The 12,199-nt window shown below is 36.4% G+C and overlaps 1 protein-coding gene across 1 annotated transcript in view; it reads right to left on the reverse strand.

The window, feature by feature from the left end:
• Positions 1-12,199, reverse strand: part of LOC147069240 (uncharacterized) — a 34,558-nt gene that overhangs the window by 9,720 nt on the left and 12,639 nt on the right. Inside the window, exons 8-14 of the mRNA XM_085950933.1 lie at positions 9,924-10,254; positions 8,489-8,714; positions 5,951-6,104; positions 4,503-5,588; positions 1,165-1,225; positions 387-477; positions 35-276 (exon numbers count right to left, since the gene is read on the reverse strand). Of these exons, the coding sequence (XP_085807059.1) occupies positions 35-276; positions 387-477; positions 1,165-1,225; positions 4,503-5,588; positions 5,951-6,104; positions 8,489-8,714; positions 9,924-10,254 (2,191 nt within the window). The remainder of the gene's footprint in view (positions 1-34; positions 277-386; positions 478-1,164; positions 1,226-4,502; positions 5,589-5,950; positions 6,105-8,488; positions 8,715-9,923; positions 10,255-12,199) is intronic.

Raw genomic sequence — 12,199 nt, forward strand, 5'->3', positions numbered from 1 at the left:
AGGTATAATCAAACTATTTAGTCACACTACTTACTCGGCCACATCCATTTTACAGCGCAGGGCATGCAGAAGGCCCTGTAACTGCAGCAAGTTGCCGGAAAGCTCGTGGCTTTTTTTGAGGAGAGGCACATAGCGCGGAGGGGAGGCCCCGTTCACCGGAGCACTGATGCGGGGCAGGCTGCCTTCGTAGAGCCACTCTTGGTCATTGAGGTGGCGCTGTGACCTTCGACCGCGCAGGGGATTCTGACAGATACGGCAGATGTATTTTTCCGGTACCTGATCACAAACATCAAAAAGACACTCAATGTTAATAAAATGCGGCGATTTGGAACATTTATGTGGAAAGATAATCTGACGAATTTAACAAAGTTTAAAGCCGAACTAACCTGTGATTCCCTCTCGATATTGTAGCAAATGCCGTGCTGCCAACATAGACACAACTCACACTGAAGCATCAGCCCATCTTCCTCTCCGTATCTGAAAAATGAACAGATTAACATTAAAAAAGTAGATTGTCACTTTCGCTGCAAAATGGAGCAGGCTTTTATAGAATTGAGGTAATTTGGTTGAATATATAATATAATATATGGCTGTGCACAAATCACATTTGAAAATTAGATACCACACTTATCACTAGAAACGACTCTCGATAGTGTAAGGTGTTTAGTCTCAAAATAGAGGACCTGTATGATCAAAAGGGTCAGAGCTAATTAAACTAAACTGACTGGCTGTGAAAGATCTGCGTGAGATATCAATTTCGAAGTCAACATAAGAGTTAAATCCTAATCTGTCTACATAGTGCATGCGGTGTCCAGTCAATGGTCAGCGCCATCTATGGGTCGCTTTTCGAAGTTATGCCTGCTATAACGCCTAACTATTTCCATCATTGTCCCAATCGTATAAAAAGAGTCATTAATTTCTTTTTGTCGGTGGCAACACTGCAGTTTCTCACTCACGTTTATAAATTTATAAGGGTAAAATATTTCTGAAAGCGGAGGTGAAGGGAGCGACTGCACGGAAGCATATAGTTCTTGCATTATCGACAAAAATTGAACTTTTAAGAAATATACGGAATTGTATGAAAGTCGAGGACCGCCAGTATATTATTAATGTTATATTTCACTAAAGCTTTCCCTTAAAGAATAAAACTGATGAAAACCATACCTGCAATCACAGTTGATAATTTCTTCACGCTTCATATGGACGATCTTGATTTTTTCACCAGCTGAAAGACATCAAAATATAATATATCTCCGTTTTGATATTTGCAACAGATAAAGTGCGAAAATTACAAATGTTATAGCCGCCGTCGTGGCGCTGCGATATATTATGAAAGGATTGCATGTATAGGAGACTTGTTTTCCCTACTTTGGTTCAGAATGTGCTACCTACCTACTATGAAAAACAAAACCAGATAACAATATTTTTCCAATCTGTCGGGATATTTTTTAGCTCGTATTCTTATTTTTCCGGTGGTTCTTTGTCCGGTACAAATCTTGCAATCTATTTTCAACTAACTTCCCGACTAGCTAGACATTTGAAACTTTTAGAATATATCAGTACACGATGCCAATGGATTTTTTTAATACTTTTAGCCATCTTTAAGTAGAATTGATTTCATTTTCAGTTAATTCTGTTTTGTATGAAAAGTTATTTCGACACCATTATTGGTTGCTAGGGGTCTGGGGTCCTAGCAACTAAATTATTAATATATACGTGCGTCACTATAGAAATCAATATGAATGTCAAAATGACATTTCAGTATTATTTCTATCAAGTACAAATTTTTTTGATCGTTTAAGCTAGTCAAGTCAAGTTTATATAATTCAACAGAAAACTTAAAAACGTTGTATATAAGAAGTTCTTTTTATCTTGTAATTATTTAGTCATGTGGTAACACTGAAATGTCAAAGAATATCTAGCTGTCATTGCAGCGACTATCATCGACCTTAATTATAGTCCGATCGTAATAGATTTTTGGGTTTCCACCGCGTGTACTTCTTCCTTCTTTCCTCGACATTTCGGGATCGTTGCAGAGGCCATTATCAAGAGATATAAAGTATAATATACATGTCGTTTTTTCAATGTGTGTTTGGATCCAGTGTAATAAGTAAAGCTCAAGTTACATTGGCAGATTGCGTCTGGCCCGATCGTCTGCCACGACTTTCAAAATCTATTCCCTATGGTTTTCAAGGATCGTGAGCGATCGTGAGTGAAGTGGGATAAATTCTATTTTCCGTCGTCCCGATCGTTTTGATGTAAATTTGCGCGGGAATACTGTTCAGTGTTGCCACCAATCTAACGAAGAAATAGTTTTCGGTCAACCTATATTTTTAATAATAGCAACACTATGTTTATTTTAAACCAATCAAAAACAAGGACCAACGCGATTAAATCGTTGCGTGTAATTGCAAATAGTGTAAAAACGTTAGCCACGACGGTATGCATGAATCGTTGGATCGGGTTGGGTCTGCGCATCTGCCAATGTAATTAAGCCTTAAGATGTAGTAAGAAAATAAGTAAGATGTAGTTATTGTGACCTCACAAATTTAATTAAACTATATAAAATAATTGATAGTAATATGGGCTCTATGTTACGACCGTACTCCCTGGATAAACGTCAGATTTCTATATTCAATACTTGAAAGCATCTAAGCGCCACTTTTTGAGCATAGACAATCATCGGAAAAATTGCTATTATATGGCTTAGGCGCTATTATAAGCGTAGACAATAAAAACAAATATAAAAATCTTTTACAACGAATAAAATTCAAACATTTTCAATTACCTAATAAAATTCGCCGTTTTCAAAAATCAGTATGGCATATTATAGTTCGCCAATGCATTTCATAAAATTTAAATAATTATAAAGTAATCTTTGACACAAAGACACTCGTGCTTAAACCTTCGTCTAAAAACGCTCTGAAAAGGTAGGTAAGTAGGCGAAAATAAGGAACATTTTTCAAAATAACGTTATAGATAACAATATTTTTTGTATAAAATTTTTCCGTGTTACATAACTAAACGATATTGTTATTATTTCAGATAATTTCGACTCAAATTTAATCAATAAAATAAGAAATACGAGTGAAAATGGCTTGAATTGTTCTTATTTACTCTTTGATTAGTGATTGTTTTTATAAGATAATAATATTTATCCATAGTCAGTATTCCGTATTTAATTTATATTCATTTAATTAAATGTATAATAAATAAAACAGGCTCCAGCTTATGATATTGAATATTCCGCTTCCACAAACAAATGGCCCGGTCAAATAGCCTCGATAAAACGGCTCACACTGATTGAAATTAAACGTCACTGGTTTTCATTAAAATGCCACTTTTCCTACTTAAAACTTACCTTTCGGCATAATATACATATCATAAATATGCATGAAGCGTGTTATCTTTCATATTAAATATTATACCAAACTGACCTCGTATTTTTTTAAATCTTAATTTTCTCGGTAATGCGTTAATACGGAATACTGACTATGGATATAAATATTACAATCTTATAAGAACAATCACTAATCAAAGAGTAAATAAAAGCCATTGAAGAAATTATAACAATGTCGTTTAGTTAACACGGCTCAATTTTATATATCAAATATTGTTTTCTATAACGTTATTTTGAAAAATGTTCCTTATTTTCGCATACCTGCTTATCTATTTAGAGCGTTTTTATGTGAAGGTTAAGGCTCGCACAAACCAACGCGAATATTCACCAAGTACCCCGTCAAAATATCCCAAAAAAAGCACCCGCCATCGGTACGGAAGGTCCGGTCAAAAGAGTATCAAAAAAGCCTATGCCGCTGTAATGCTCTATACTTACCTGTTGTTAATGAACAAACGTGACATTTATTCACGCAGGGGATCTAAAAATACAATGAAAGCCATCAATTTGTCATATATTTGGCTATTTTTTGAGACTCTTTTGACCGGACCTTCCATATTGATGCGGGTGCTTTTTTCGAGTTATTTTGACGTGGTAAATGCAAATGGATGGCAGTGTCGGAGCAAATAATTGTATCTACCGAAACGTCAAACAATCGCAGCGCCCCATATTGAACTTTGTAAGATAATAACTTAATTCCCTTCCGAAATCTGAACGTCGCGTGCTCTTTCCCGTAAGCCAATACGAGCTTGATTGGCGAATAATTCGCTTTGGTGTGTGCACGAATGTTTTAGGTTACTTTATAATTATTTAAATTTTATGAAATGCATTGGCGAACTCTATTATGCTATACTGATTTTTGAAAACGGCGAATTTTGTTAATTTAAAATGTTTGAATTTTATACTTACATTGTAAATTATTTTTATATTTTTACTTATTGTCTACGCTTATAATAGCGTTTTCGCCATATAATAGCGATTTTTTTGATGATTGTCTATGCTCAAAAAATCTCGCTTAGATGCTTTCAAGTATTGACTATAAAAATCTGACGTTTATCCAGGGAGTACGGTCGTAACATAGAGCCGTAATATGTATTGTACTTACATTCATTAAACATTCCAGACAAAATGCTGAGATCATTGAGATTATCGTCGGGAGGCCTGAGGGGCTCCGCGATTCCTTGCTCCACCTTCACATCGTCAGGAATGGGATGGGGCACCGTCTGCTCGGGCAGCGGTCCAAAACTGGACCTGGTCTCGTCGTGGTCCCCCGTGAACGCCTCCCACACGTCCATCCGATTAGGATTAGTCGGCGGGCGCTTCTTCTTCGGCGGAAACACTCCACCGCCACCGCTTCGTTTACTGCTCGGTTTCTTCAATTTGGGCTGCAGGATGTTCGTATTAAACCGAGGGGTCAGATTCAACTGCGGAGAACTGACGACGGATTCTTCTTTCTTAACGGCGATCTCATTAATACCGATAGGCGTATCGATAGTTTGATTTTGCGTTTTGTTCATCACAATTTTAGGGGAATTCTTTTGATTAAAACTAACAGTGCCCTTTTTGATTGTCAAAGTGGGTAATTTCTTTTTAGAAGAATCTCCCTTTTTAGAATCCTTGCTGTGCACAGTTTTATCATTTTTTTCCATCAGCAGACCTTGAAGGGTAGAAGCGTAGTTACTGTCAATATTTTCAGTTTTCGTATTGATTTCACTTTTTAAATGAGGCGTTTCGACTTTTACCGATTCAAGAAGAGCGTTCCTCAACTTAGGCGAAGTCTCTAACTCTTTCAAATTAACAATTCCCGTCTTCGCAGGCGATTGTTGATCATTTTTGGCTTCGATCAGAAGAGGTGGCTGATTCTTGGCAAGTTCCATCGCTTCTTGTTTTACATTATCAAGATCGAACTCCACTTTTGGTGTCAGGAGATGCATTGGTTGTTTTTTCTCTTTTTTAATCGGTTTCTCGTCAAAGTTTCGGCTCTTGGGTGAGGCGACCTGTTCGACGATGGTGCGGGCGTAGGCCAGGTCTGCAACGTTGGGCGTGTCTCCTAGGAACTTCTGCAGCTCCGTGTGGTAGTGTTTGATGTGCATCTGCAGGAGATTGTCTTTGCGGAAGTTCTTGAAGCAGCCCTCTTGAGGACACCGCAGTAAGTTCTCGATGATTTGCACTTTCAGAGAGCCAACATACACTGCAAATTGAGACATGTTTATTCAATTTCTATTCATTAAAAATGTTTTGACTTCCAACAATCAAATAATATTACATAATATTAATAACTCAAAATGTATGTGTTTAAATTATTTGATTTTTTGAACATAAATAAAAAAAAGAATGCTTTAATATGATTTAAAAGACAGAAAAGATAAAAAAATATATTTAAAGCGAGACAGGGAGGTTCAAAGTTCAATAAATAAAAACTTTCGTCAATTTTTCTTCAGAATTTTAAGTTCAGTGCTAACTATTATTAAATTTATATGCTGGAAAAACTGTCAAACGAATGTGTTGTCTCTATTAGTCCCTAAATAATGATAAAAATAAATAAATACATACCATATCCGTCCTCCAAAGGCAGCAAAGGGGTGGCGGAAAGAGATTCAGGAACTGGCGTCGGAGTCACGGGTAGTGCTTTCATTACAGAGGAATGTGCCGGCGAAGAGACTGTAGCCGCAAGAGGGTCATGTTTCACTATTTCTTCCTTGAGTACCTACAAAATGAAGCAACATTCAAAAATCATTCACAATTTCAAAAGATTTAGCGTTAGAAATGGACAAGTTCCTCACATTATATAGCTTCTATCTACCTCCACCTTGCTACGATGACAATGATCTCTCAACTATGATGGATATCAATCATGGATTTACTTGCTCCAATAGTGTGTATTTTAAACCATCACGATAATAACTGTTTACATGTGCTGACTGTCTCGCCAATCTCATTCTTCAATAGTAAGGGAGACGCAATACTGTCATTTTAGAGTACTATTTTACAGGTCGTGAAAATCGGTTAACCTCATAATGAGTCTGCGTGGTGTAGTTCGTTTTATTATCGGCAGGTTCGCCACTGTCGCATAAAAATTCAGAAGCTTCCAAACTTTTTTGATTCATGCATGCAATCTAGCAACTTGCATGATAATACATGTGCATTTTCTTGTTATGACCGCGATGATACATACTGTCAGCAGTAAATCCATGCACGTGTAAACAGGGTATTAATCAGGAATGGATTATACAGTTTGCAGATTCTCCGTGCATAAATAAAGAAGAAAAGTCAATGAAGAAAACATCAATGAGGAATGCAGACATCGTTTCCACTATCGGTCAACCAAAAGAGGATGCAAGTAATGAACAGATTCTCAATTGCATTAATCACAACACGCATTGGCTTCTGTTGATAGTACATTATTGGAGTACATCGAACAATGGGAATTCAAATACTACGATGCAATTAATAGATAGTTCTAAGGAAAATCTATATTGATATTATGTATTTGAAAATCATTAAAAGATTTATTTAACCATGTATTTTAAATGAGTCATAATATAAGACTTCAGTTGCTGCATAGCTGTTGGTTAATTTAGTTATAATTAGGTATGGCATGGATGGCTTGATTGGTAAAGCACGTTGGCCGAAATCCAATAGATTCAGGTTTCAAATTCCGCTACGCACAAATATTTTTCTAATATTAGACATACAGCACCGTCCGGGCGCTCCCACCACAGCACGCAGCAAATGTTATCACACGGACAGCAGAGAAGGGGTCGTCTATTTAACTATATAAGACAATGTTTGTCCTTCAGTTATCAATTAGAATTGAGTCGAGCTTGGCTTCGTCAAGAGATTTAATTCACCTAGTTCACTACAGTTAAGGCTATACCTCAGCTGAGGCATGGTCTAAAAAGATCGTGACTAGGCGATGCGCGGAATGCGGGTCGCGGGTGCAAATGATGGAAGTCGAACGAAATATAATTTCTCATAAAAGTTCAACATGCGTCCTTTTTATGTTATGTTTATTATTATATTCGTAATAATAATAGTATATTCGTTGACAGGTTTTCTTTTTCAGTATATATGTAAAGTTTTTTAGTCATCTTTACACGATTTAAGAATATTTTCATCCGACGCCATGACAAAACGAATCGACGTGCAGACGCCTCGACTATCGCTCTCCGAATGACAACGCGGCCGTAATTTCATTCTACATACAGTTGAAAATTATTTGCCGTTTCACTTATGTACGCTCTTAAGTAGTCTTGCTTGCACTCTTGCAATGGATAAATGAGGTTAGCCGTAAGCCCTATCAGAGTCAAAGGTCAGCACAAAACATAGCACACGTATTTATAGCTTTATCCCTTTTTTCTATTACACCATACATTTCGGTCCACCAATTTTGAAACTGTCTGCCAGAATTACTACTGCATTACTAGCTTACCAAATGTTTCTTATTTGGTGCAGTCGTTTTTTGTGGGTAGAAATGAAATTGTTTGTTAATGTATTAATTAGTTTGGTTCTTATCGCACAAATTGACACGAGAATTGCTCCGATCAGATGAGGCATTCTCTGGCTAGTGATCTCAATTATCGTAAATCGATCAAAATTAGAAGTTCGCGGCGCGGCATCCTCCGCCACCTGATGAGGTTAGTGTGATAATATTATATGTGACACATAAAATCTAAGGACTGACCTATTCAATTATATATTTACATTAAACGTAATGCTTATTCTTGAAGAGTATTATTCCTGCTATTTTTTATTTATACAACGCGACTGTCATTTATTATTATTATATGTATTTTTTTTCTCTTCAAACGCATTGCAAAGGTTCGCCACCCCTGAACTAGGTAAATGGTCTGACTACGCCTTAGTTTCAGTATAAAATTAACCTGCAAACCTATTATACTCGCGTTCCATCAAATTATTGTAATACTAAGGGTTAAAAGATTCTCAAGAACCAACAAAATAAACAGATTTTTAAAACATGATAAACAAGTAAAATAATGAATAATTACAAAATGTGCTTCTTCATATTAAGTAAAATAAATGTACATTACGAAAGAATCTTTGGAAAATCAAAACAAGTCTCTTCCTTACCAACTGAGTCACAGTCTCAACGGGCGGTATAATGACCTTAGAGGTGCGAGGTTTCCTGGCGACGGGAGTGGCAGCCTCTCCCGAGTCCCAGCCGAGTCTCCGGGCCAGCTTCCTGTGCACGCTGAAATCCAAGAGGCAGTGACTGTGCGCAACAAGCTGTTCGTGGTCGGCCTCCAGTAAGCGTGTTCGCATTTCAGCTCGGGTCCTGTACCTCCGGCCAGTCGGGCTTGAGAGAAAACAAATGCATCGTTTATAAGCGAAAAGTTTAGACTAATAAAGGGACAGAGAGGTAGACAAAGAGAAGGTAATAAAAATAATCGTGACATTTTATGACCCATTAACACATCCATGGCACAACTCCACTCAAAGGAAAAACAATAACTCACATGTAGTACTGTAGGTATTTAATTATCAATTGTTTATTGGATTTTCACATAGTTTCACTGGAGAACCAATGCCAAACAATTGTGTTGAAAAATTGGAAAAATAAAAAATACTTCGTATTTTTTTATAATTCTAGTTAACACAAATCGTGGTAAATACCTACCTACATTACTTGGTAACTTCAATTAATGGATTAATGACGTTTTTCCCCCCATACATTTCATATTTCGTTATGTGAATTGTTTTCGATTTTGGTAAAATTTCGATAAAAAATTGTATTGATAATCTCTGCAATCCCAAATTTTACAAGAATTAGGCATTTTATTATTCAAAAAATGGGCAAGATTAACACATTGGAAGATAATTCTAAAGATACCAATTATAAGCTATGTCTTTGACCATTCAAGTGTGATAAACATCTTACGAAAAATGATTGCTTTATAATAATTATTGACCTAAGAATAAGGTAGTGTTTTTTTGAAATACGCCATTTCGTTTGGCATTCCCCAGTGGTTAAGCCACAACATACAGCCGTAGCCCTAAATTGACAAACTAAAACTGAACTAGGGAGTAAAATCATGTTAACACGCGTGTTTGAACATGTACCTAACCGAAAAAAAATATTTTTTTTTTTAAACGTAAATATTTCACTATAATAATGTCAACATAAATTATACTGATGGTTTTATAAATGCGTTTAAAAATTAATAAATGTAAAAGATCTTAACACCACTGCACATTTATGTAATGAAATATGACTATATTCTAAAACATCAGAGCGGGAGATTTAAAAGAATACTATTTTATGTAATAAAAATACTTTATGCAGTCATCAAATGTTTAAAATAAATATAAAGGATAATAAGGCTTCAAAATTATATAAATAGATTATCTACAACGATTAAGGTATGTCCAGGATCATGCTTTGAAAATAGAACAAAAGCTCCATTATGACCTACGCTGAGCATGTCCACCCTTAAATAACAGATAAATCTCATCCAGCCGCAACTATCGAGGCCACGAAGCACATTATTGATGTTACCATACTAACCATATCAAAACTACGTCCCATTTCCCGGCCGACTCTCCAACACTTCGTCTGGTCAAAGTCTTCACCCAGCCGGGCGGCAGTCGGTGGTCGTCCACCTTCACCGAGATCCTCTCCAGTCCTGTCGAGGCGCCGTCTTCAGAAGAGAGGAGATTCCCTGTGGGGCCGGTTACCCGCTTGCTGACTTCACCGACGGGCTGTCCGCCCACCCACCGGCAGCACCATTCGTCTTTGAGCACGTCGGCGGCTTGCAACTGCTCGTCGGGGATCGACTGATCCATGACCGGTGCCAATATTTTGGGAGGCTCTTGCTCGATGAGAGGTTCCACTTTTACTATAATAAGAATATGAGTAAATTAATTTTTATTTATTTTTAGTAGGTAAAATATGTTAAGTACATAATTTTACGAATTTTCGTGAAACCTCTGACATGGCTTGTAGAGTCCTGGTTGGAAATCACTGACCTTATATGTTTCGATGAATAACACTCTAAAAGAATTCACAAGATCCTTAACCGGTTCTATGCCTTCAGTGAGTATTCTCGCTCTATGAGGCTGTGATCGACAGACCGCACATCTCGTTTGAGTTTAAACTTAAATTACTAGCCACTGTTGATTGATTTGCATAATACTAAGCCACAAATTATCAGTATTACAGCGATTTTAGTAAAAGCTTCGCTCTACATTCAACGTGTGTCGTTAAAAGCCATAGTAATATGAGGCATAGAAAAGGTTAAGGCTATCCTCATGTAACTAAATTTCAGCCAAAATAAGTTAGGGCCCATATTACATAGTGATGTATGGTGAGTTTTGGTTGAGGACATATTTTTTAAAATATATAGATACTGATTTGAGTTACCCCATCTCCGCTTGCCATGTAAATGCACCCGCGAAAGTGATACTAGGGCTTATGGTATCTTATAGGAAATGGTAGGAAACTGGACATTTGACACGATTTGAGGGGTAGGTAAGGGACTGTGGGCATTTGATTTTCAAACAAACACATTTATATAATAATTATACAAGTTATGGGATAGATTCTGGCCTAGATAGATCTTATTGGCCAAGATCACAACGAGCTCTCTTGGTCCAAAAAAGAAGCCTCTGGAAGTTACATTTTTGAATCGGCTACTTGTTAGATCCACCAAAGATAACTCCGAGTAACACTGAATTACCAACCTAACATTATTTTATGTAGTGTACGTCGGGACTTCAACGAGATAAGTTGTGTTGGACGAGTGCCAGCTCTGCGATTTAAAATGAAAAATTTACCATATTAATACTATCGACCAAGGGTACATAATAGAATTTGAAATTAAATTCTAATGGATTTACTTATACGTAATGTCATACAGTAAACTCCCGATTATCCGGTTTGTGGATTATCCATGCATGAATTTAATTTTTTTTAAAATTGCTCGCTTTCGTAAACATGAACCCCGCTTTGGAAAATTCGAACTGATATTAGAAAGCTTCTTGCAAACAAACCACAGATTTTTTTAATAAATAGAGAGTATTAAACATGTTAGAATAATTATTGTCTGCTTTAGAAATGTGTAATATGAAGTATTTTAAAAAGAAAAACCCATAGTTCGGACTATCCGTGCCGCCTCTCCTCACCATTAGCCCAGATAATCGGTTTAGGAGATAAACGTAAATAAAATTTATTAACCAATCAATACATAATAAATAAATTATTATTTCATGCTGATACGCACCCACAGCATATGAGGCGTCTAATTCCAAAAAGCGATAAGTCCACATTTGGTCAAAGAGAAAAAAATACGCACGTATTCTTTGTATAATTCTACACAATATGTATTGATCTATAAATTCCAAAACGCGACATAACCCTACGAAAAAAAATATTTTAAGTCTCGATTTATTACAAAAAGCGCCAAGTCCATGTTTCATATTATTTAAAGCTTGGTTGATTTCGCGCGTGTTGAAGTCAACCAATAAGGGAACGTTCAATATTGAAATCTGTAGCATCTGGTAAACTCATGACAGTGCCACGGACATATGTGTCCTATGCGGAGTAAATTAAAAAGTGAGATACAAATAGCGCTACGTCCAATTTTATTTTGCCTATATTTATTAGATTTAAGAGTTTATCGACTGAAACAAATTGCCATTTGGTTCTAATTTCGACATAGAATACAAGGGAAAAAATAATCTCACGTTAAAACAAATAATTGAAGCTTGAAACATAAAAACGTTGTTTCCCGAAAATATTGAATTGTGGACTTGTCGCTTTTTGTAATTAGACGCCTCGTATAA

Source organism: Rhyacophila brunnea, unplaced genomic scaffold (genome assembly GCF_057557595.1).
Source record: "Rhyacophila brunnea isolate RB1 unplaced genomic scaffold, BYU_Rbru_1.0 scaffold_24, whole genome shotgun sequence".
Classification (NCBI taxonomy): Eukaryota; Metazoa; Arthropoda; class Insecta; order Trichoptera; family Rhyacophilidae; genus Rhyacophila; species Rhyacophila brunnea.